The sequence below is a fragment of the Budorcas taxicolor genome, chromosome 8, assembly GCF_023091745.1.
Source record: "Budorcas taxicolor isolate Tak-1 chromosome 8, Takin1.1, whole genome shotgun sequence".
NCBI classification, from domain to species: Eukaryota; Metazoa; Chordata; class Mammalia; order Artiodactyla; family Bovidae; genus Budorcas; species Budorcas taxicolor.
The window spans coordinates 81,598,432-81,625,815 of record NC_068917.1 but is presented as its reverse complement, the minus strand read 5'-3'; the positions used below and the strand labels follow the sequence as shown (position 1 = coordinate 81,625,815).

The 27,384-nt window shown below is 36.3% G+C and overlaps 1 protein-coding gene across 1 annotated transcript in view; it reads left to right on the top strand.

Annotated features, from left to right (window-relative positions):
* Positions 1 to 1,493: 1,493 nt before the first annotated feature.
* The window catches only part of AGTPBP1 (ATP/GTP binding carboxypeptidase 1), a 158,578-nt gene continuing 132,687 nt past the window's right edge, over positions 1,494 to 27,384 (top strand). Inside the window, exons 1-5 of the mRNA XM_052644987.1 lie at positions 1,494 to 1,525; positions 10,718 to 10,842; positions 17,876 to 17,943; positions 25,318 to 25,381; positions 25,777 to 25,923. Coding sequence (XP_052500947.1) covers positions 1,494 to 1,525; positions 10,718 to 10,842; positions 17,876 to 17,943; positions 25,318 to 25,381; positions 25,777 to 25,923 — 436 coding nt within the window. The remainder of the gene's footprint in view (positions 1,526 to 10,717; positions 10,843 to 17,875; positions 17,944 to 25,317; positions 25,382 to 25,776; positions 25,924 to 27,384) is intronic.

Below are 27,384 nucleotides of genomic sequence, written 5' to 3'. Positions count from 1 at the left end.
ACCCTGTGAGATCCTCATCCTGCTTCATTATGCTTGCCTGTGTCAGCATTATTGCTCCCTTTTCCCTGGGCATCCCAGACAGGCGAGACAAGGCCCTTCAGCTTGTGAGATGGGCTTGCTGTTAATGTAGTTTTAGGGAAAATCATACTACTTAACCAAGTAGCTTAATTCTGTTTATGGCAACAATGGTGCTTTTGAAAACATGTAAGATTCCCCCCACCTTTGGACGTATAATGACTCTTAATTAATTTGGAAATCAGAAAAAGTTATTTTTGACTTTGTGGGCATTAAAAAAGTCAGTTAAAAGGAGTAGTTAGCATTTAAAAATTTATCTACTTTAAAAACAGCCTATGTAATTTTTGTAGATAATCCTAAATATGTTTCCTCTATTATAATTGAGTTTAAAAAAAGGAAAAAAAAGTCATGTTTAGTTAAAGGAGAAGTTCTTTGTTACTGTAGTAAAACACCCAGAATATCTGTGTCTTCTAAATCTATTATATTATACAGTTTGAAGTCTCTTCTTTTTTGGGCATGTTTGTTCTCCTTTAAATATAGCATTACTAAACATTGTATAGGGATGTAACTTGTTGAATTGACAATAGTTTTTAAACTTCTTGTTTAAAATGCCACAAAATTCCTGCTTCAGTAATAAGCATTGATACGTAAAATTAAAAGATATCCGGGTCTTTTTTTGGGTGAATAGTTGTAAAATAAACCTGAAAAATTATAAAAATTGTGAATAGAGATTTAGGGTTTTAAATCTCTTTTCCCTCTTGCCCTCCAAACCCAGGGTGGTAACTACTTCTGCAGTTGTTTATCTTGAGCCTCCCTAGGCTTCCTCTATAGCTTGCCAGCCTTGCAACATCTGTGTAACCAGCTCCTATTTTAGATCCCGTATATTAAAAAAGATGTAAGGTTTTAAAGTATATAATATGTACATTCCAAAGATGAAACCTCTGTTGGTTGAAGGAAAATATGTGTAAATATATTAAATGAGAGAGATTTTTGAGAAGATTTTGCTCTATCTAAACAATTTTTGTTAATTGAAATGTTTTCATACAGAAATAATACATATTTACCAGTATTTGACTGCTGTGTGAATGGTGGACAATACACTAATCATAGGATTGGTTTGAATATTTTAAGGTGTAGTATTAGAACAGGAAGGCTAATTTGAATGGTCTCAAAAGAAATCTTGGCTCTATAGAATAAATTATGTTTTTACACTTTGATAGCACTTGGATTTTTGATAACCTTATACTGACTGATTTTAAGTGGTTTAATAGGCACACCTTGTACTTTGAAGTGACCTGCCAGAAGCATGTAAAACTCAAACATTCTCCTGTGGTTTCTAGTCTTGTGTTGCCTATAATAAAAACTATCAGTTGTATGACTTTTATGACATCTAATATATAGAAAACAAAATTGTGTGTTTAATATCAGGATTTTTTTCTTTTTAGATTATCTGCAATGGTGAAATGAAGTAATTCAAGATGAGCAAGTTGAAAGTGATACCAGAGAAAAGGTATTGTAATTTTAAATACCAGTATGTATAAATTATAGACATAATATGTGAAGTGATTGTATGAAACTTTTTACCTTAAAATATATTTGTTTAAATGCAGCATCATATATTTATGTTATTTTGTTAATGTTTATTACTGTTTAACTTTTCATTTAAAGCAGGAGTCAGCAAACTTGACACATGGGCCGAATCTGACCTACTGCTTGTTTTTGTGTGGCCTGAGTGGTTCTTACATCTCTAAATGGTTGGGAATAAAAATAAAAATGTGAACATATGAAATTCAAATTTCAGTGTACATAAATAGAATTTTACTAGAACATAACATTTTGTATATTGTATGGCTACTGAGTTTTTTTCCTTACGTAAGACTTGATCAAAGCACATCAGTTTCCATAGAAAATTTATTATATATTTTCTATCTTTAAATGCTTCTATGGATGCTCTTTTTTGTTTATTTTTTGTCCCCTTTAGATTTTTTTCTCAACTATGAAGTATCTATTAAACATGTTTATGTACCTAACTCAGTGCTGAATCTGGGAGAGTAGAAAGAAACATAACACTTAATGCAGTGCTTTGCAGAAAATGAGTGTTGACCACGTTCTAAAGAAGTAAAATGAGCCCTATTCTCTTTCTACATGAGGCTTATAACCTGATGAGAACACCTGAACAAATGCAGTATAGTGGTTTAACCAGTATATAGTGAAGTGTTAAATTTTGAGATCCATAGAGTTTTATCTTTCCAGCTTTCTTGTTCAAGTATCTGTACTGCAAGAGTTCTGCCTTATCCATAGCTCTGATCTATTGACTCATCATCGCTTCCTCTCTTGTGAAGTGAAAGTCGCTCAGTTGTGTCCAATTCTTTGCAACTCCATGGACTATACAGTCCATGGAATTCTCCAGGCCAGAATACTCAAGTTAGTAGCCGTTCCCTTCTCTAGGGGATCTTCCCAACCCAGGAATCAAACCAGGATCTCCTGCATTGCAGGTGGATTCTTTGCCAACTGAGCTATCAGGGAAGCCCCTCTCTTACCAGTGTAGGATCCATTGTTTATCATTCCAGTCTTGCAAATACCTGAAATGGTTTTACCTCACTTTGTATTTTTTCATCACACATACCTGACAAAGTCTTTTTCCTGAATAGACCTTTACTAAGTGGCTGAATGATACTGGAGGATGAATTAACTTAGAAGATATTACTAAAATGATTATTGATAATCAGCCTGAACTGAGCCCAGCAATCTTAACGACTCTGATTCTAAATTTTGGAATGACTGTTTTATACTTTCCAAGCATTTGAAATTGTCAGATGTATATGTACATATTCTCAGCAGTTGACCTAATCTTAGAGATAATACAATTTATTGTCCTCATATTTCTTGCACAAAATTTGCTTGCTCCCCTTTATTTGATTCTATCCTTTGCTTATCCTTCTGTTACTTTTTGCTACAAAGGATATGTCTTTTTTCTTGGTCTTTTAATCATTAGTAGTTTTCTCTGTTGAATCTTTAATTCCTCCATTCCATATCATTTAAACCAATCTGGGCTTTCCCATATTTAGACTGCACTGTTCTGTTACTGGGCTTCCCTGGTAGCTCAAGCACAGTACAGTACAGTTCTGTTACTACTCAATTTATCTAATTTCCTCAAAAGCCAAAAGTTTTAAATAGCCTATAAATGCAATCTGCATCTCATTTCACACTCTCCAGTCACTCTTGTTTAGTTCCTGCCTTATCTACTACACCAACAGTACGTGTTAAGGTCACCTATGAATTTTTAAACAGCTTTATTGAGCGACTTCTCTTTCACTTTTCACTTTCATGCATTGGAGAAGGAAATGGCAACCTATTCCAGTGTTCTTGCCTGGAGAATCCCAGGGACGTGGGAGCCTGGTGGGCTGCCGTCTGTGGGGTTGCAGAGAGTCGGACATGACTGAAGCGACTTAGCGTTGAGATATAATCATCTTATAAGAAGCTAAACATAGTTTAATAACTTTGGTTTATGTATAATGGTTAAATCATTATCTCAGTGAAAATAATGAATGTATTTATCATGTTCATTAACTACCTAGAAATGGAATGGCTGAAGCATATGGTAGGTCTGTGTTTCTTTTTAGGAAACTTAACCATGATCTGTTTTACAAAGACATTAATACCATCCTATAGTCTCTCCAACAGTGTATGAAAAGTCTAGTTCTTCTGTATTCTCGCCAACACTTGTTCAGTTCAGTTCAGTTCAGTCGCTCAGTCGTGTCCGACTCTTTGCGACCCCATAAATCGCAGCGCGCCAGGCCTCCCTGTCTGTCACCAACTCCCGGAGTTCACTCAGACTCACATTCATTGAGTTGGTGATGCCATCCAGCCATCTCATCCGCTGTCTTCCCCTTTTCCTCCTGCCCCCAATCCCTCCCAGCATCAGAGTCTTTTCCAATGAGTCAACTCTTCGCATGAGGTGGCCAAAGTACTGGAGCTTCAGCTTTAGCATCATTCCTTCCAAAGAAATCCCAGGGCTTATCTCCTTCAGAATGGACTGGTTGGATCTCCTTGCAGTCCAAGGGATTCTCAAGAGTCTTCTCCAACACCACAGTTCAAAAGCATCAATTCTTTGGCGCTCAGCTTTCTTCACAGTCCAACTCTCACATCCATACATGACCACTGGAAAAACCATAGCCTTGACTAGACGGACCTTTGTTGGCAAAGTAATATCTCTGCTTCTCAATATGCTATCTAGGTTGGTCATAACTTTTCTTCCAAGGAGTAAGTGTCTTTTAATTTGGTCATTCTTTTTAAATTCTTATGATCATTCTTTTAAAATTGTAGCCATTCTAGTAGGCGTATATTGATATGTCATTGTGATTTTAATTTGCATTTCCCTAATGGCTGATGATATTGAACATCAATTGATGAGTTATTTGGTGCGTTATCTTTTAGCATATCTTATTTGGTGAAGTCTCTTTCCAAATCTTCCAATTTTTGAAATTTTAGTGTTTTAGTAATTGAGTTTTAGTTTTTTTTTTTTTTTTAAATATTATGGATTCAAGTTGTTTATCAGATACTTGAATTGCAAGCATTTTCTTTCAGTTGCACTTTTTTTCCTTCATATTTTCTCCCATTCTGTGGGTGGTCGTCTCTCTCTCTCAATCTTTCTCTCTCTTTAATACTTGTTTATTTGTTTGGCTGCGTCAGGTCTCGGTTGCATCATATGCAGGATCTTTCCTGTGTCACGTTGTGTCACATGACTCTCTAGTTGTGACGCGGGGCTCAGTTGCTCCAAGGCATGTGGGTTCTTAGTTCCTGGTCCAGGGTTCAATCCTGAGTCTCCTGCATTGCAAGGTGGGTTGTTAACTGCTGGACCACCAGGGACGTTCCTATGTAGTATCTTCTAAGATCAGAAGTTTTAAATTTAGGTGATTTTCATTTGTTTATTTGTTCTTTTATTTGCTTTTAGAGTCATATCTAAGAAATATTTGCATAACCCATATTATCAATATTTTCTCTTATGTTTCTTCCAGTTTTTTATTGTTTTAGATTTTACATTTAGGTCTGTGCTCCTATTTGGGTTAATTTTTATATGGTGTGAGGTGTGGATAGCACATTTTTTTTTGGCATTTGGATATCTGTGTGTTCAGCACCATTTTTAGAAAGAATATCCTTTCTCCACTGAGTTTCCTTTGTACCTGTATCAAGTCAGTTGTTTGTACAAGTGTAGATCTGTTATACTCAGTGTCGTTCTGTTGGTCAGGATGTCTAGCTTAATGCCTGTGCCTTCCTGCATTTAATTATTATATAAGAAGTAGTTAGAGAAATAGTTATTGTTCTCTTCCAGTTAGGAGAATATCATTTTCTAAACTTACATACTTAACTATTTAACTATTTCTACAAAGGAATGATAGTGAAATTGCCATTTTTCATTGTCCTTTGCTCAACAAAAAAGAAAAATAAAGTTTTATGTTCAGTATTTGGAAACAATAAAAACGTGATTAAAGCAAAAGTAGTAAAAATAAATAAAAATTAAAGAGTTAGAAATGAGGAACAACCATTTCTGAAAGATAATGTGCATATTTTGGAAATAATACCATATTGTTTGAAATTAAGTCTTATTTACTAAGACTACTGATTAAGTTTAAAACTTTGGTATATTTTAATGAATTGTTCGCTGTCAGATGTTTATAGCTTATTTATGAAGACATGTTTGTTACCTGTATGCAATTTACATTTTATTATGAGAACATAATAAAATTTATTTGCAATGTGAAGATAGTTTCTTTAGCCCTTGCACTTGCTTGGGAAATTATTTGTTGCAGGACAATATGTATATACCATTGAGATTTTTGTAACATATAAAAAATTTATATTTTTAAGAAAATAGCTGTAAGACTGTGTGTAAACTCAGAGTATCAAAAGCAGTTGGAGACCACTACAGTGAAACAAATATTTGTGATAGTGTCTTTAAAATATACATTGGAAAGTTAACTTGACTTGATATATTCCACATCAGTTGTATTTTCAATTCCCTAATGTTCTAACTATTCAAGTAATTAACGTTATCAGTTATAAATGTAACCTCCCAAGGTTGGTTTTGGTCTCATTTTGATTCACCTAAAAATAGGCCAAGGGAGAGAAGATAAATTCTTATCTGAGTCTTTTTATATAACGATTTTCTGCTTTGCTGAAAAATTGTAGCTTAAATTGTTCATTGAATAGCTGTATAGCTTTTTAATTTGTTTTTTCTCCTTTACGCTTGGATTTGCCGAAGTCTAAAAATCATTGACTCAGTGGTAAAGAATCTGCCTGCCAAGAAGGAGATGCAGATTCAATCCCTGGGTCAGGAAGATTCCCTGGAGAAGGAAATGGCAACTCAATCCAGTACTCTTGCCTGGAAAATCCTGTGGACAGAAGAGCCTGGTGGGCTACAGTCCGTGGGGTCACAAAGAGTCCTATTAAACCAAAACAAAAAATCATTCAATAGGTAGAACTGCCCTCTAGTGTTCACCCTACAGTTCTCTCAACATTAGTGTCAACAGTCTTAACATTTGTAGAGCTGAGTTGGAGGTGGCTTGGAATATTTTGTTCAGTTTTTATTTTCTCAGTGAGAAAAGTAAAAAATAGGAAAATCAGCTTGCTTATTACGTTGTTCTTAATTTCCATTTGTTTGCATTCCTTCAAAAAATTCATGCATACATCTGTAATTTGTAATGATTCTTAGAATCACTTAATTGCAAGCTGTTTTATTTTGGTAGCAGTGTAATTTAGTTTAAAAATTTAAGAGTTACTGAAAAAAAAACCTCTCACTTTGAAATGGAACAGAAGATATGATCAGTGTGTTTCGTATGTTTTTGGATATTTTTAATAGATGTTTTATCTACTGAAAAATGCTAACAGATGAACTTAAAGAGAAATATTATTGGAGAAAACAAACAAAAAAATCCCCTAATTATTAAATTTCAGAATTCTGATTTCCATAATGCAAATTTCCCTTACATCTAAGTTACAGAATTGTTTTTTTTTTTTAATTTTTATTTTTGCTTTATTTTACTTTACAATACTGTATTGGTTTTGCCATACATTGACAGAATTGTTTTTAAAGATGTATTTCCTCTCTAGTGTTCAGACTAGATCAGAGCACAAAATGTACAAGAGAAGTTTGGAACAAGAGTTCTCAAACTTTGGCTAAGAACCCCTTTGTGCTCTTAAATTAATGGAGACTCCAAAAAGCTTTTGTTGATGTAGGTTACTTGATGTATTGATATTTACCATATTGTATATATAATATCGATATTGCCATTTATATTATTATATATCAATATAATTATATGTAATATAGTAATACTACCATATGATAAATTAAAATTGAGAAACTATTTCATTAAAATAATCCACTTACTTTATAACATCATTATTATTGTATGTAATAATATTTTTACTAAAATAAGTTGTCAAAATAGTTAGAAGATGGCATTTAAAATACTATTTTTTTTCAGTTTTTTTAATTTTAATTTTTTGGGCATGCTACACAGCCTGTGGGATCTTAGTTTCCCTACTAAGGATTGAATCCTTGTCCCAGGCTTGGAATCCTGGTGTCTTTAACTACTGGATTGCCAGGGAAATCCAGAAAGTGGAATGTTTTATTCAATTTTTGCACATTTCTTTAATGTCTGGCTTATCAGAAGACAGCTGGATTCTCTTGTCTGCTTCTGAGTTCAGTGTGTCATATATGTCAGTATACATATTATATATGTTGTTGTGCTCAGTCATGTCCGACTCTACGACCCCATGGACTGCAGCATGCCAGGCTTTCCTGTCCTTCTCTGTCTTCCGGAGTTTGCTCAAACTCATGTACATTGAGTCAGTGGTCAATGGACATCCTCTGCTGCTCTCTTCTCCTTTTGCCTTTGTCTTTCCCAGGATCAGGGTCTTTTCCAGTGAGTTGGCTCTTCATATCAGGTGGCCAAAGTGTTGGAGCTTCAGCTTCAGTATCAGTCTTTCCAATGACTATTCAGGGTTGATTTCCTTTAGGATTAATTGATTTGATCTCCTTGCAGTAAGGGACTCTCAAGAGCCTTCTTCAGCACCATAATTTGAAGGCATCAGTTCTTCAGTGCACAGCCTTCTTAATGGTCCAACTTTCACATCAGTACATGAGAAGCTTTGACCTTTGTTGGCAAAGTGATGTCTTTGCTATTTAATACGCTATCTAGTTTTGTCATAGCTTTCCTTGCACGAGCAAGCATCTTTTAATTTCATGGCTGCAATCACCATCAACAGTGATTTTGGAACCCAGTAAAATCTGTCACCACTTCTACTTTTTCCCCTTCTATTTGCCATGAAGTAAGAGTCCCTTGGACTACAAGGAGATCCAACCAGTCCTTTCTGAAGGAGATCAGTCTGAAGGAAAAGACTCTGATGCTGGGAGGGATTGGGGGCAGGAGGAGAAGGGGACGACAGAGGATGAGATGGCCGGATGGCGTCACTGACTCGATGGACTTAAAGTCTGAGTGAACTCCGGGAGATGGTGATGGACAGGGAGGCCTGGCGTGCTGTGATTCATGGGGTCGCAAAGAGTTGGATACGACTGAGTGACTGAACTGAACTGAATTGAATTGAATGGAACTGGATGCCATGATCTTAGGTTTTTGAATGTTGAGTTTCAAGCTAGCTTTTTCACTCTCCTCTTTCACTCTCATCAGGATACTCTTCAGTTCCTCTTCACTTTTTGCCGTTAGAATGGTATCATCTGCACATCTGAGGTTGTTGATATTTCTCCCAGTAGTCTTCATTGAAACTTGTGATTCACCTAGCCTGGCATTTTGCATGATGTACTCTGTGTATAAATTATGCAGATATCTGAATATTGACATACTTTATTACACAGTTTCTAAAAATTATTTTTATTAATGTCACCACTAATTTTATCATGAAATTTTTTAAGTAGGGGAGGCTGTCAAGGTCATGATAGTAGATCTTTGTTTTCCAGATAATGATTATATATGGGGAGAAGTGGATGGATTTGAGATGTTTAGAGATAGAGCTGATAATGAGTTGAGTGTGGGAAAGGGAATCTGGATTTTTGTCTTGAGCAACTGATGGTTTATATGAGTTTGGGAAAGCTACAATCGAAGAGGAGTAGGTTGAGGCTGGAGTTAAATGTAGGAGCTGGGCAGTATATTGATTTTGCAGCTGTGGGGTTGCATGAGGTTGCTTGGGGCAGTAGAGTAGGGAGAGTGAGGAGAAGAGGGCTGAGTATAGAGCTCTGGGGGGTCTTCAGCATCTAGAGTTTTGTGGGAGGAGGAGCCATGAGAAGAGATCTAGAAGAAGTGGCCGTAGGATGAAAATCAGGTGTGTGTGGAGCCATTAAAACCCAAAGAGGAAAGTGTAGACAGAGGAGCTGACTTGGACAGCAGTGAATATGAAAAGAAAAGCTGTGACTGCAGGAGGTTTTGGGGAGACCTCACAGTGTTAGAAACTAAACTTTGAACAAGTGAGCAGTATGTGGGAGGGCAAATGCAGACATCTTCAAGGAGTAGCTGAGAAGTGGGGTGCTAATTGGTGGGAGCTCCTAGATCGTGTTGTGTGCCGATAGGTATGTTGCAGTTGCACGGGAGAGCTAAATGATGAATCAGAGGAAGTGGAAGGAGCAAATACACTAGAAATGCAGTGGAGGAATGGTTCTTTGTATCTCAGCATACCAGTGAAAGAAAGCCTTTGAAAAGCAAGTCAGAGCACATCACTCTTCTCAAAAACGTCCCATCTCATTTAGTTGAAAACAGTCAACATCTGTACAGGGGCCTACAAGACTCTGAATGATGGTGCTGTCTTCTGCATCACCCCCAACTCTAAGTCTGCTGCTGTTCTTAATTGAACACAGCAGGCATGGTCCTGCCTTGGTGATTTGATGATTGTGACAGCTCTTTCTGTGGGTATCTGCACCGCTCATTATCTTACTCCTTTCAGGCCTTTCCCTAAATGGTGCCCTCTTGAGGTTTTTCCTGACTACGCTTTCCAAAATTGCAGCCATCTGCCTCCTTGCCCCTTTTATCCCCACAACCTGCTTTTCTCCATAGTGCTTCCCATCACCTTAATACTATTTATATAGTTATTTGTGTATTTACTTTGTCTCATTAGAATGTTCACTCTGAGGTTCAGTAATTTTTGTTTGTTTCGTTTACTGTTGACAGTATCTAGAATGGTACTGTCAAATGTACAAATGTATAATGAATGAGAATAAGGAAAGAATGTGGGAAGAGAGTCAGAGAGGTTTAAGGTGCTGGTTGTATGAAGATAAGTGTTTTCTTCTTTGACTTTATAATAGTTGTGAAGTTGGGTGCTAACTGAAAAATGGAGTCTGGTAGAAGGGATGGTTAGAGTCTGAGGAGAGCATAGAATATGTAAAAAGCCTGCTTGGTTGGGGTGGGGGGTGGGGGGGAGAACCGGAAAGGTGAACTTTCAGGATGTGACGGAAGATTGCTTGGCAGGGTTGAATGTACCTTTGTGGTTTTTTGAAATAGAACGTTTCTCACTTAAATCAGCGGAATGTTTGTCATAGGCTCTGAAACAGAGTAAGGATATGTGGCATGTGTGAATGCTCTGTGCTTTTAGCAGCGTAGGATTTTGGCTTGTTTCTAACAACTGATCTTCATAGTATGGAATTCACAATTGATGTAGAATGTGCCCTAATTTAAAGTAATATTCTTTTTAGCCTCGCCAATAACTCTAGAATCGTGGGGCTCCTGGCTCAGCTGGAGAAGATCAATACTGAATCTGCAGAATCAGATACTGCCAGATATGTCACAGCAAAAATCCTCCATCTGGCTCAGAGTCAGGGTAAGCTTTCATCTCTTGTTTCTGAAATGCTTTCTTAATTGCTTAAAAGTAGATGCTAAAAATGAGAAAGATATGATTTTATATAAAATTTGAACTTTCTATATAGATTCAAGAAATTGAAAATTGAATAACTATGGAAGAAATTGTTTTTCAAAGCATTGTTTCTAAAAATGATTATGATTTTACTCATATATGATTGTCCTCCTTTCCCCATTTTTCAGGCAGCACCTAATTCCAGTACTGCTTATAGAATGTTGACAAAAAGATGTCAGGTATTATACTAGTTATTAGTATTGTCCCTGCTTTGAAATGCAAGCGCTGTCATTCAGTGATTGGGTGACCTTAGGGAAGTTTTGAACCTGTGGGACTTACTCGCACTGACTCTGAAATAGAGATAAGAAATATCATGTAATTAGCATGAAATTTATATGAGAAGTATGTAAAAATGATGTTAAAAGTGTTCAATAAATGATATCTGTAATTAGGCATAATTTATCCAATTTATAAAGCTAGTACTACTGTTGTTGTTGTTAAGTCGTGTCTGACTCTTTGCAACCCCGTGGACTATAGTCTGCCAGGCTCCTCTGTCCATGGGATTTCCCAGGCAAGAATATTGCAGTGGGTTGCTGTTTCCTTCTCCAGGGATTGAACCTACATCTCCTGCTTGGCAGGTGGATTTTTCACCACTGAACCACAGGGCATCAAACCTTGACAGAGTATAACAGAAGAAAAGTATTAACTTTGCACTAAGAAACATTAATTTGAAAAATCCCAAATAAAACATTAGTAAATCAAGTCTAATTATGAGTAAATATATCAATATAACATTATTTGTACAGGTCCTATAAAAACCCATGTAATTATCTCAATAGGAGCTAAAAAAAATTTAAGATTTTTAAGATTTTCTTAAATTGTTTTAAATTTAAGAAATTTAGGATTCCAAAATCTGTGCTTGATTTAAAAAGGAAAAAAAACCTCGATTTTCCTTTTTCTAAATAAGGGTAAATCAACAGCTGCCTTAATATTTGACAGTGACACATTGAAAGCATTGTTAAAATTAAGATCCAGACAATTCACAATTATTTTACTTTATTGGTTTTTTATTACTGCATTATTCTAGAGGTATAGGTAATTGAAGTAAGATGTTCAGCAAGCATTTACTATGTTCAGGAAGCTGGTATTTATTAACCTACCTTCATGATCATAGGCCCTTATTTTATTTTGGTAACTTATTCCTATGTAGCCCATTTAAGGAATATTTGACAGCATCCCCAAACCTAGGAGAGATCTTTGCATTTGTTTCTAGCAAAATCTTTTAATTCAGAAAGTTGCTATACTGGATTCTAGCCTTTGTAAATATTGTGCTTATCAACTAAGTTAAATGTGTAAGGATAGTCAGTGTGTTAGTGCAAAGATAGATATACCCAGTATATTCACTGCCTTCTCATATGAAATAACTCCTTAAAACAAAACAAAGCACCTCAGCAAAAACCAAGAGAAGACAATTTTTTTAAACCTATAGATACTTATGTTTAACTGCTCTCATGACTGTAGATTCTTCCCATTACATTCTAGAAGCCCCTACTCCAACACCATCACTAAAAATTCACCTAGTCATACGACTACCATACATTGTCCTTTTCCTCACCCTGCCACCCACCAGTGGGAGAGCCAGCCCTTGAATACTGTCCCCTGAGGTTATGTAATCCAATGACTCTGTTCAGAGTTGACACAGTATAAATTAGTAGTGAAAGATTGTCCTGTCATCTATCCATTTTAGAGAGAATGATTAGGAGTTTATGGGTCAAAGAAGAAGAAATACAAATAGCCAATAAACATATATTAGAAGTCAGGAATTACTAATGAAAACAATGAAGTTATTTCTCATTAGTTACTTCGGCAGAAATTAGAGAATGACAATATCCAGTACTGTTGAAGGCATGGAAAATAGGGTATTCTCATACACTGTAGGTGGTGTAATGATTATTATAAGCTTTGGAGAAAAGAATCTGGCAATGTTATTAAGATTTAACGTGCACTTGATGTTTTATTTAACACTTCACTCTCAGAAACCTGAGTGAAATAAAAATCATATTATAAAAAGACTATTTGGAGATGTTTCAGTGTGTATATAAAATCAGAGTTCAAGAAATCACCTGAAATATCCAACAGTGAGAAAATGGTTGAATTAATTTTGATATAGCCAAACTGTGGGACTGTATAACTACATTATACAACTATTATCAGTAATTAATTATTTATGATATATGATATGGCTCATATGTGTAAGTACAGAGAGTCCTCAGAGATGCTGCATGTTTGATTTCATACTACTGCAATAAAACAAACATTGCAATAGGGTGAGTCAAGTGAAGTTTTTGGTTCCTAGTGCATATAAAATTTGTGTTTACACTGTGCTTTAGTCTATGAAGTGTGCAATAACATATGTGTAAAAAATGTACATACTTTAATTAGAAATACTTTATTGCTGAAAAATGTAAGCCCTCAGTGAGTCATAACCTTTTTGCTCTTAGAGTGTCTTCCCTCTATATTTATAATAGGCTGCTGATTGATCAAGGTAGTAGTTCTTGAAGGCTGGTATGGCTGTAGCAGTTTCTTAAAATAAGACAGTGAAATTAGCTACACACACTCTTTCACTGCTGCATGCAGTGCTGTTTGATAGCATTCTACCTGCAGCAGAACTTCTTTTAAAATTGGATTTTATCTCAATATGCCGCTCTTTTATCAACTAAGTTTTCCTAGTATTCTAAATCCTTTGTTGCCACTTCAGTCTTCACCAGGAATAGATTCCATCTCAAGAAACCACTTTCTTTGCTTATCTGTAAGAACAGCTCGTCATCTGTTAACATTTTATCATGAGAATGCAGCAATTCTGCAGATCATATCTTTAGGATCCACTTTTAATTCTAGTTCTCTTGCTATTTCTACCACATCTGCAGTTACTTCCTCCTCTGAAGTCTTGAACCCCTCAAAGTCATCCATGAAGGTTGAAATCAACTTCTTCCAAACTTCTGTGTATGTTGATATTTTGACCTCTTCTAATGAATCACAAATGTTCTTAATGGCATCTAGAATGAATTCTTTCTAGAAGGTTTTTAACTGACTTTGCCTAGATCCATCAGAGGAATCATTACCTATGACAGCTACAGTCTTATGAAATGTATTTCTTAAATAGGAAGACTTGAAAGGCAAAATTATTCCTTGATCCATGGATTGTAGAGTGGATGTTGTGTTAGCAGGCATGAAAACAACACTAATCTTGTATATCTTCATCGGACCTCTGGAGTGAGAAGGTGCATTGTCAATGAGCAGTCCCATTTTGAAAAAAATCTTTTCCTTTTTTTGAGTAGTAAGTCTCAACAGTGGGTTTTAAAATAGTCAGTAAACTTTGTTGGAGACCATGTACTCTCATTCAGGCATCATTGTTCCATTGATACAGTACAGGCAGAGAAGATTGAGCTTAATTCTTAAGGGCCCTAGGGTTTTTGGAATTGTAAATGAACATTGGTTTCATCTTTAAGTCACAAGATGGCATTAGTTTCTAATAAGAGAAGCTTTAAAGTCAGTTATTGCCTTTTCCTTCCTAGGTATGAAAGCCCTGGATAGCTTCTTTCTCCTATATAAGTATATTTTGTTTATGTTGAAAGTCAATTGTTTCATGTAGCCAACTCACTGCAGCTGCTACATCAGCACTTGCTGCTTTACTTCATACTTTTATGTTATAGAGGCAACTTCTTTCATTAAGCCTTATGAATTAAGCCTCTGTTAGCTTTAAACATTTCTTCTGCAGGAAAAAGTATTACATGCAAATATAAATCAAAGGAAAACTGGGGTAGCAATATTTGTATCAGACAAAATAAAATAAATCAAATAAATAAAAAATAAATCAGAAAAAGTAGACTTTAAAGACAGAAAAGGACTTAACATGATGATCAAGGGGTCAACTCAATTGTGAATAAATATGCACCTAATGTAGGAGCACCTATATACGTGCAGTGAATATTAAAGGTATAAAGGGAGAATAGGCACAAAGGGAGAACTGGACAGTAATACAATAGTAGTAGGGGCCTTTAACCCCCACCCCACTTACGTCAATGGACATATCATCCAGACAGAAAATCAGCAAGGAAACACTGGCCTTAAATGACACATTAAACCAAATAAACTATATATATACATTCTCTCTGAAAGCAGCAAAGTACACATTCTTTTCAAGTGCGTATGAAACATTCTCCAGCATAGACTGTATGCTAGGCCACAAAATAAGCCTGGGGAAATTTAAGAAAATTGAAGTCATATCAAGTACTTTTCTAACCCCAAAACTGTGAGCCTGGAAAGCAACTATAAGGAAAAAACTGCAAAGCACAGATTTGTGGAAGCTAAATGGAGAAGGCAATGGCACCCCACTCCAGCACTCTTGCCTGGAAAATCCCGTGGACAGAGGAGCCTGGTGGGCTGCAGTCCATGGGGTCGCTAAGAGTTGGACACGATTGAGTGACTTCACTTTCACTTTTCACTTTCATGCATTGGAGAAGGAAATGGCAACCCACTCCAGTGTTCTTGCCTGGAGAATCCCAGGGACGGGGGAGCCTGGTGGGCTGCTGTCTGTGGGGTCGCACAGAGTCAGACACGACTGAAGCAACTTAGCAGCAGCAAACAGATGTTACTAAACAAGAAATGGACCATTGAAGAAATCAAAGAAAATCATAAAATACCTGGAAACAAGTAAAATGAAAATAATAGTCTGAGATCCATAGGATGCAGTAAAAGCTGTTCTCAGAGGCACGTCTATAGTGATACAAGCTGACCTCAGGAGACAAGAGTCTCAAGCAATCCAGCCTTACACCGAAGGGAAGTGGGGGGAAAAAAAGAACAAAAAACCCCCAGAGTTACTAGAATGAAAGAAATCATAAAGATTAGAGCAGAAATAAATGATATAAGACCAAAAAATAGAAAAGTCAGTGAAACTAAGAGCTGGTTTTTTGAAAAGATAAAATTGATAAGCCTATAGCCAGATACATTAAAAAAAGAGGGTGCTCAAAATGATAAAATCAGAAATGAAAAGGACATTATAGCTGATACCACAGAAATAAATATGATCACAAGAGACTACTGTGAACAACTATATAGCAATAAAATGGACAATCTAGGGAATATAGGCACATTTTTAGAAATGTACAGTGTCACTGACCCTCAGGGAAATGCAAATAAAAACCCCGATGGGATATCACCTCACACCTGTCAGAATGGCTGTCAATAAAAGGAACACAAATAACAAACGTTGGTGAGGAAGTGGAGGAAAAAACCCTTGTACACTGTTGGTAGGAATGTAAATTGGTACAACCACTGTGGAAAACGGTATGGAAGTTTCTCAAAAAACTAATGATAAAACTACCATTTGATCCAGAAATTCCACTCCTGAGTATATTCCAAAAAACCCCCAAATACTAATTTTAGAATATATATATTTACACGCCAGTATTCATATCAGCATTATTTACAGTTGCCAATATATGGAAGTAAGTTAACTATCAACAGATGAATGGATGAGAAGATATGATACACACACACACACACACACACACAGGTGCAAAATGGAATACTACTCAGACATAAAAAGAACAATATTTGCCATTTGCACAGCAACATGGGTGGACTTGGTGGCATTACTCTAAGAGAAAGAAGTCCGACAGAGAAAGACAAGTACTGTATGATATCACTTAAATGTGGAATCTAAAAAGTATAACAAATGGGAATATAACAAAGAAGCAAATACACAGATATAGAGAACAAACTAGTGATTATTAGTGGGGAGGGAGGTGCAGTATAGTGGTGGGGAATGAGAGGTAGAAAGTATTTGATGTAAGCTAGGCTACGAGGATATATTGTACACATGAGGAGTATAATCAGTGTTATTTTAACTCTACATAGAGTGTAACCTTTTAAAATTTGTGTAAAATATATAGAAATACATTTGAAGTTTATCTCTTTTCCTAAATATTGGCCTCTAAGCTCCCTTTCCCCCTTTTTTAATTAAAGGAAAAGAATTGTGGAGAAATTTAGAAATCTTTAAACAATAGAAATAATTTATATTGACTTTTTTCTATTTATTGTGATGAAAGGGATCATCTGAGTCATGAATTGTTCTTCATTAGTCTTATTTCTATGTGCTTCAAATTAAAAAAAAACTTTAATTGAGGTACAATTGATTTACAGTGTTGTATTTTTAAAAAAATTGAAGTCAGAATTTAAAAATAGTATTAATTTAATGAAACCACTTCAAAATGGTGGTAGGCTTCTGTTTTCACGAATTTCTGGTTTTTGTCATAAAGATAATAAGGAGGTTTGCCTTTATTGTTCCTACTTCACCTCTGGTTCTGGTACCTGTCTTATTATATTGATCTTAAGATTTTAGATGTATTGACAAGGATTCACTTAGTCCATGATAGAAGCTGTGATGAAATGCAGGGAAGGTCTTGTAAACTGAAATCCAAAAGTACACACAGAGTAGAGCTAGCAACATCAGTGGAAGGAACATTTAAGAACCAATTTGGAGTATTTACTGGGCCAGTGGAGACATTGATTATATGTTTTATACATTATCTAACCAGTCCATTCTAAAGGAGATCAGTCCTGGGTGTTCTTTGGAAGGAGTGATGCTAAAGCTGAAACTCCAGTACTTTGGCCACCTCATGCGAAGAGTTGACTCACTGGAAAAGACTCTGATGCTGGGAGGGCTTGGGGGCAGGAGGAGAAGGGGACAACAGAGGATGAGATGGCTGGATGGCATCACTGATTCGATGGACGTGAATTTGAGTGAACTCCAGGAGTTGGTGATGGACAGGGAGGCCTGGCTTGCTGCAATTCATGGGTCGCAAAGAGTTGGACACAACTGAGCGACTGAACTGAACTGAACTGAATCTTATTATATGTTAACTATATGATAAATCTTTATGCAGTTTTTTTTCTTTCATGTTTTAGAAGAAAGCTTTTTTTCCCCCCTACTTTTCAGAAAAAACAAGGAGAGAAATGACAGCCAAAGGTTCTACAGGAATGGAGGTTCTGCTGTCAACATTAGAGGTTGGTCACTGATATGCTTTAATTATGTAGCTGTTAATACCAACTAGTACTGAGGGGAAAAAAAATTGAAGTACAGAATTTTTATCCTAGTGGAAGAGCTAGTGAATGGGAGTTTATTTTTTAGATTACTCACAATGGGGATATAAGCATTCTGATATATATTAGGTAAACCTCTAACTTTATTTCCCTATGGTTATAATGATAACCCTATTTTAAATCTTAACATTAAAAATAAAACACTAGTTGGAAATAAACCTTTAGCTTAAAAGATTGAAATTGGAAATTCTCACTTACTGTGTTAGTTGCTATATATTCATGATTAAGTGTACTTCATACATTGGTTGCATAACTGTTGATATTAATTGCATTTCTGTGCTAGTATAAAAGTTTGTGGTGGATCAGCAGGACATGCTCAGAATCATAATTTTATATTTTATTCAGTGCAGTGTTAAGAATAAGAATTAAGTACATTGTATACCTTAGACTTAAACAATGTTATATGTCAAATTATATCTCATTAGCACTGGGGGGGAAGATCAGGGAGTGAGTTCATGTGTTGTTGTTCAGTTGCTCAGTCATGTCTGACTCTTTGAGACCCCATGGACTGCAGCACACCAGGCTTCCCTGTCCTTCACTGTCTCCCAGAGTTTTATCAAACTCATGTCCATCGAGTCAATGATGCCATCCAACCATCTCATCCTCTGTCGCCCCTTCTCCTCCTGACCTGTCTTTACCAGCATCAGTGTCTTTTCCAGTGAGTTGCGTCTTCATGTCAGGTGGCCAAAGTGTGTGTGTGTGTTGTGTCTGTGTTTTGAATGCACCACACCATATGGCCTACAGGGTCTTATTTCCCTAACTAGGGATTGAACCTGTGCCCTTGGTAGTGAAAGCACAGAGTCCTAACCACTGGACCACCAGGGAATTCTTTTTTTTTTTTTTTTAGTTAGTGTAATTAATTTACAATATTATATTTTTTATAGTTTCAGATGTACAGCATAGTGATTCAGTATTTTTGCAGTTTATATCCATTAAAATTATTATAAGATAATGACTGTAAATTCCCTGTGCTGTACAATACATTCTTGTTGCCTGTATTTTTTACATAATAGTTTATAAGTCTTAATTCCATACCCCTAACATGCCATTTTCCCCATCAGTAACCACTAGTTTGTTTCCTGTATCTGTGAGACTGTATCAGTTTCCCTTTATCCATTTGTTTGTATTATTTTTTAGAGTCCACATATAAGTGATAGCATATAATATTTGTCTTTCTCTCTGATTTATTTCACTAAGCATAAAATTCTCTGGGTTCATCCACATTACTGCAAATGGTAGAATTTCATCATTTTTTTTTATGGCTGAGTAATATTGTTTGGCTGTTGGTGGACACTTGGGTTGCTTCCATAGCTTGGCTATTATAAATAGTACTGCTATGAACATTGGGGTTCATAAATCTCTTCAAATAAATGTTTTTGTTGCTTTTATTTTTTTGGATATATACTCAGAAGTCAATTGCTGGATCATACAGTTGTTCTATTTTTAGTTTCGAGAAACGTTCATACTATTTTCCACAGTGACTGCACCAATATACATTCCTACCAGCAGTGTACAAAGGTTTCTTTCTTCCACATCCTTTGCAACATTTGTTTTTTGTGTTCTTTTGATGATAGCCGTTCTGACAGGTGTGAGGTGAAACCTCGTTGTTTTGATTCGCATTTCTATAATAATTGTCCTTGCATGTGTGTGTGCGAAGTCACTTCAGTTGTGTCTGACTCTTTGCAACTGTACCCTGCCAGGTTACTTTGTCCATGGGATTCTCCACACAAGAATACTGGAGTAGGTTGCCGTTTTCTCCTCTAGGGGATCTTCCCAACCCAGGGATCAAAGCTCTGTGTCTTATGTCTACTGCTTTGGCAGTGGGTTCTTTGCCACTGGTGCCACCTGGGAAACCATAATAATTATCCTTATATCTCCCATTTGTAATTCACCACCTCCCATCTCTGTTGATCTCAATAAATTGAGACATGAACAAACAGAAAAAAGCATGGGTAACAATACATATATCAGACCAAAAAACCCTTTTTAAAAAAAGGGTAAAACAAAAGACAAAAAAGGACATTATATCATAATAATAGGATGAATACAAAAAGAGGATATTAAATTCATTAACATATATGCATTCAGTATAAGCACCTAAAAATATAAAGCAAATACTGACGGACATGAAAGGAGAAATAGACAATAATGCTTAACAGTGGGGACTTTAACACCCACTGACTAGACCCTTCAGGTATGCCCTAATTTGAATCCCTTACAATTATACGGTGGAAGTGAGAAATAGATTCAAGGGATTAGATCTGATACACAGAGTGCCTGATGAACTATAGATGGAGGTTCATGACATTGTACAGGAGACAGGGATCAAGACCATCCCCAAGAAAGAAATGCAAAAAAGCAAAATGGCTGTCTGAGGAGGCCTTACAAATAGCTGAGAAAAGAAGAGAAGCGAAGAGCAAAGGAGAAAAGGAAAGATATACCCATTTGAATGCAGAGTTCCAAAGAATAGCAAGGAGAGATAAGAAAGCTTTCCTCAGTGATAAATGCAAAGAAATAGAGGAAAACAATAGAATGGGAAAGACTAGAGATCTCTTTAAGAAAATTAGAGATACCAAGAGAACATTTCATGCAAAGATGGACTCAATAAAGGAGAGAAATGGTATGGACCTAACAGAAGCAGAAGAGATTAAGAAGAGGTGGCAAGAATACACAGAAGAACTGTACAAAGAAGATCTTCGTGACCCATATAATCATGATGGTATGGTCACTCACTTCGGAATGCAAAGTCAAGTGGGCCTTAGGAAGCATCGTTACGAACAAAGCTAGTGGAGGTCATGGAATTCCAGTTGAGCTATTTCAAATCCTAAAAGATGATGCTGTGAAAGTGCTGCACTCAATATGCCAGCAAATTTGGAAAACTTAGCAGTAGCTACAGGACAATTTTCATTCAAATCCTAAAGAAAGGCAATGCCAAAGAATGCTCAAACTACCGCACAGTTGTACTCATCTCACATGCTAGTAAAGTAATGCTCAAAATTCTCCAAGCCAGGCTTCAACAATACGTGAACCATGAACTTCCAGATGTTCAAGCTGGTTTTAGAAAAGGCAGAGGAACCAGAGATCAAATTGCCAACATCCATTGGATTATCAAAAAAGCAAGGGAGTTCCAGAAAAACATCTACTTCTGCTTTATTGACTATACCAAAGCCTTTGACTGTGTGGATCACTACAAACTGTGGAAAATTCTGAAAGAGATGGGAATACCAGACCACCTGACCTGCCTCTTGAGAAATCTGTATGCAGGTCAGGAACCAACAGTTAGAACTAGACACGGAACAACACACTGATTCCAAATAGGGAAAGGAGTTGTATAGTGTCACCCTGTTTATTTAACTTACATGCAGAGTATATCATGAGAAACGCTGGGCTGAATGAAGCACAAGCTGGAATCAAGATTGCCTGGAGAAATATCAGTAACCTCAGATATGCAGATGACACCACCCTTATGGCAGAAAGTGAAGAAGAACTAAAGAGCCTCTTGATGAAAGTAATGAGAGTGAAAAAGTTGGCCTAAAACATGATCTTAGTTTCCTGAATGTTGAGCTTTAAGCCAACTTTGTCACTCTCCTCTTTCAGTTTCATCAAGAAGCTCTTTATTTCTTCACTTTCTGCCATAAGAAGGTGTCATCTGCATATCTGAGGTTGTCGATATTTCTCCCAGCAATCTTGATTCCAGCTTGTGCTTCATCTAGCCCAGCATTTCTCATGATGTACTCTACATATAAGTTAAATAAGCAGGGTGACAATATACAGCCTTGACATACTCTTTTCCTATTTGGAACCAGTCTGTTGTTCCCTGTCCAGTTCTAACTGTTGTCTCGTGACCTACATACAGGTTTCTCACGAGGCAGGTCAGGTGGTCTAGTATTCCCATCTCTTTCAGAATTTTCCACAGTTTATTGTGATCCACACAGTCAAAGGCTTTGGCCTAGTTAATAAAAAGCAGAGACTTTACTCAAACTTCCCTGGTGGCTTAGACGGTAAAGCGTCTGTGTACAATGAGGGAGATCCGGGTTCGGTCCCTGGGTCAGGAAGATACCCTGGAGAAGGAAATGGCAACCCACTCCAGTACTATTGCCTGGAAAATCCTGTGGATGGAGGAGCCTGATTAGACTATAGTCCATGGGGTCGCAAAGAGTCGGACACAACTGAGCGACTTCACTTCACTCTTACTTAGCCAACAAAGGGCCATCTAATCAAGGCTATGATTTTTCCAGTAGTCATGTATGGATGTGAAAATTGGACTATAAAGAAAGCTGAGCGCAGAAGAATTGATGCTTTTGAACAGTGGTGTTAGAGGAGACTTTTGAGAGTCCCTTGGATTCAAGGAGATCCAACTAGTCAGTCCTAACAGTCCTGAATATTCATTGGGAGGACTGATGTTAAAATTGAAATTCCAATACTTTGGCCACCTGATGTGAAGAGCTGACTCGTTTGAAAAGACTCTGATGATGGGAAAGTTTGAAGGTGGGAGGAGAAGGGGATGACAGAGGAAGAGATGGTTGAATGGCATCACCGGCTCGATGCATGAGTTTGAGTAAACTCTGGGATTTGGTGATGGACAGGGAGGCCTGGTGTGCTGCAGTCCACGGGGTCCAAAGATTCGGACACGACTGAGCAACTGAACTGAAGTGAGCAGGACATTACATCCCAAAATAGCAGAGTATATAATCTTTTCAAGTGCACATGGAAACTTCTCCAGAACAGACCACATTTTAGGCCATACAGCAAGTCTCAAAAAATTAAAAGGCACATGAAAATATGTACAATAAGGATACTGATAGTTTATGGTGAACAGTGTCGGATTTGTGATCTCTGAAGAAGATTTGGCTTCGGGACCCGGGACCAGGCTTGATTACTCAAGAGCTTTTATGTAGCAGGGTTTTATTAAAGTATGAAAAGAGACAGAGAAAGCTTCTGACATAGATATCAGAAGGGGGATGGAGAGTGCCCCCCTGGCTAGCTCTAGGGAGGAAATTATATACTTTTTTATTTAGCTATTACAATAAATTAAAGAATGTCTCAAGGTTGTAAAAATTTTACCAGATCTACTCCCACAATTTACATTTTAGAATAACAGGATTAGAATTTAACAATAGAAAGATCCTACCAGACCCACTCCCATAATATACATTCTAAGAACAAGATTAGACAGGTTTTCAAGAAGGAAAACTTCCCTGGTGGCTCAGATGGTAAAACATCTGCCTATAATGTGGGAGACCTGGGTTTGATCCCTGGGTCGGGAAGATCCCCTGGCAAAGGAAATGGCAACCCACTCCAGTATTCTTGCCTGGAAAATCCCATGGATGGAGGCACCTGGCAGGCTATACTCCACGGGGTCACAGAGTTGGACAGGACTTCACTTTCACTTTCAAGGAGAAATTGTCCTCATGCAGGATACATTGTTGTTATATAATCCTTAGTACAGAGTTTGAACTGAGTTGTTTGTTGTGTAATCCTCAGTCCTGGGCTTAAAGAAAGAAAGAAAAAAAAGTTTTATGTGACTAAGAGTAAGGACTGTAGAGAAAAAAAGTCCTTTCCTCCTCCTTGAGAATTCCAGACCTCTTTCTCCTCGGGGACCAACCCCCCACCAACTTCTTATCAACCTGCCTAGGAATTGACTCTTATTGGAGTCGACTCTCTCAATACCTTATTGTGTTAAAGTGGGTGTTAAAGTCCCCTACTCTTAAGTATTATTGTCAGTTTCTTCTTTTGTGTCTGTTACTATTTGCTTTATATTTTTAGGTGCTATATATTGAGTGCATATATGTTAATGAGTTTAATATCCTCTTTTTGTATCAGTCCTTTTATTATTACATAATTCCCTTCTTTATCTTTTGTTTTACAAGTTTTTTGTCTGATATGTATATTGCTACCCATACTTTTTCTGTATGCTCCTGTCTCTATTGAAGTCAGCAGAGATGGGAGGTGGTGAATTACAAAAGGGAGACTTATCTGGATAAGGCCTAGAGATAACAGTGTAACTTCCATTCAGGTTTCAGTGGCTTGAACGCAATCATGTGTCCCAAACCTAATTACAAAAGAGCTAGAAAATGTGGTTTGGCTGTGTACCCAGGAAGAAGATAAACACATAGCAATATTGCTCCTGTAACAATCCATTCTTTTCTTTAACAAATGTTTGTCTCTCATTCTTCCAACTTCATCCCCAGTGAGTCAGTGGTCCAGTTAATAATACCCTCAGTGCTAAGACAAGGGTCTCTGCTTAATGTGTGGTCCTCTTTCTGTTCTGGATTTGACTTTTTGGACCCATTAGTTTCTGCCCTTAAATGGTGAAGCAGAGACAATATTTATTCCTTTTTGGAAGGAGTTAGAACAAGAGTCCCATTCTAGTCACTGATACACTGCAATTCTGAAATTTGTCTAAATAAACACTGTAAAGTCCTTCTATTCTGAGATCAGGCAGTTTCTTGAATAGGCCACAGTTCTGTTGTCTCTCTATTTTTCCAAACATTGCTTTTAGTAAGAGAAATAGAACCATAGTACAGTATTTAAACATTTTTTCTTATTAAATTGTTTGTCCAGGCTTTGGAAAATATTAATAATTACTCTTCAACTTTACTGATAGGTGTGTAAATTGCTCCACTAAGAGCAAGTTAATAATACCTATTAGAATAAATGTCCGTATCATTGACCCAGAAATTCCAGGAATTTCCCATGTACAATTGTACTTGCTTCCCTGGAAATGTATATACTTGGTTTTGGTTACAATTTTTTAATAGCAAAAGATTTTAAATATTTAAATGTCACATTGATAGGTGGTTACCTAACCAATGGCATTGCCATCTAATGGAATATATCAGGTAGAATTATATCGTTTGGAGAAATCTATATACAAATGTATATGTCCTTGGATTTCTTTTATGTGTGTACATTATCTTGCTGGATACACAAAGAATTGATAATACAGTTACTATTTGAGAGGGGAACTCAGTGACTGGTTAGTCATGCCTTTTATATTTTGATACATTTATTTGTATTATCTATTTGGTAGAAGTTGATATGTCCAAATGACAAATTAATTCCTGTTGATGTTAGTAGCTCAAATGATTTGCGAGAATTTTTAAGAACATTAAGAAGAGACTGAAGTGATGTATGAGAATAGTGAAAACCTAAATACATTTATTCTTAGAGAAATCAAATAGCTCATCTGTAAATGTAGGTAGTTCCCAACAGAGAGAAGTTTGGGAATCACAGATTTATAATGTTTTAATAAAGCAAATAAACTGTTTATTTCAGAACACAAAAGATCTTCAAACTACACTTAATATCTTGAGCATCCTTGTTGAGCTGGTGTCAGCAGGTAAGTTTTTATTTCCTTTGGTCTATTTCTATTTGTAAATAATGATCAAAAATGTATCATGTATACTTTGGAATTTTCTGATTCTCATACAGAGGCTATTCTGAGTATTGGAATTTGGAAGCCAAAATGTCATACTCTTTGTTGTTGCTTTGTTTTTGATATCTTCCAGTGTCCCTCAAACCCATGTGGTTTAGAGCCTTGAACATGAGTTTTGCATCAGTGTTTATTTACTGTCCGTGCTATTTTTTAATTAATATAAAGTAAAATTTTATTTTGATGTTATTTGTTTGCCTTCTGAAGTCATCACTTTTACTTGAATGCTAACAAGGTGCAATATCTACTATATTATGGAAGGACTTGTGGTTTGAATAGATTTCTTTCAAAAAACTTTTTAGGTGGAGGTCGAAGAGCGAGTTTCTTGGTCTCCAAAGGGGGTTCACAAATATTATTGCAGTTACTTATGAATGCCAGCAAAGAATCGCCCCTGAATGAGGAGTTAATGGTGCAGATTCATTCCATTCTTGCAAAGATTGGACCAAAAGGTAAGGGTTTCACTTGCATGACTGTCAAGTGGAACTACTTTTGTTACGTTGGTTCTGTGTGCCTTGAAACTGGTAAACTTTAACATCTAAAATTTTACTGCTTATTCTTAGCCTTAGTTAGGAATGCCTTTTATAGTCAACTAGTGACCTACATGAATTGAGGATCCAAAATTCCCACATATTTCTATTGCATGTGATGGAAAAAGGAAGACACAAATGTGTCAGAATCAGAAATGTGTCTTGGTGTGTGTGTGTGTTTCTGGCATGTATATGTTATAAAGGATACACATAACATGGATATTGTTGAGGCTAGAAGGAGGGAGTGTACGTGGAGATGCTTTGAGGAGCATAGATATAAAACATGTTTTCTTTTCATTGTTGTTCAGTTGTTAAGTCATGTCCGACTCTTTGCGACCCCATGAATTGCAGCGTGCCAGGCTTCCCTGTCCTTCACTACCTCCCTGAGTTTGCTCAAACTCATGTCCATTGAGTCAGTGATGGACATGAATTTGGTTGGTCATCACTATGACCAACCAATAGTGATAGTCATGTCTCAATGCTTAAAAAGCTTACAAGGTAGTTAAGATCAAAAAAGATATAAAAAATTGTAAGACTGATTTATTACAATAGTAAGACATACAAAATATTGAAAACTACAAATTGAGAAAACATAGGCTATAAAACAAGAGAGGAAGCTGATTTAGATTAGGTTAAAAGAGAAAAGCATTCTTTGACTAGAACCTAAGCTCAGTGTAGAGTTGTCTGTCTGCACAGAGATTGAAATGACTCTCTAAACTCTGTGAGTAGTGATTTGTTAACGGTTCTGCCATTGCCTTGTGGCTTTAAAGTATTTGGCTACAGTGCTTTTTCTAAAAAGTGTCTGAAAATGTGTATGCAGTTTGTATACTTATGTGTATTTCATGCATATCTTTTAGTATTGTATGAATATTTAAGTAACACTGTTAATAATCATTGTCTTAAGGTATCCCTGAGATGACTTTAATTTTTCAGGTATCTTAGGGACCTTAACACTTAAACATATATTCAGTTTATTTAAGAAACATGTTAGCTCTTTCTTATTTTTTAAACTCTTATATTTGAGATTTAAGGGCTGCTTTCTGAAATTTTTGTTGAAAATGAAAAATAAAATGAGAAAAGCTTTTTGTATTGGTGAATATTGTTATATCATGCTTCCTCCTCTATTTAAAACCAGGTTATCTTTCTTATGCTTTTCATTAAAGCATAAAGCTTTCATTATCTTGTGCTTAAATTAAGATATTGTTTACTTTATATTTTTATTTCTTTAAGGTCCCTTGTAAGTTGTAGCTCTTTTAATTTTTTCCTCTATACTTCTAAATTTTTGCTATTTCCTTTATTATTTGTCCTAGTTTTACATTTTTATATTATTGAATTATATTTGAATTTCTTGGGTGGTTTTCTAACTTTTTTACTTTTCCCTTA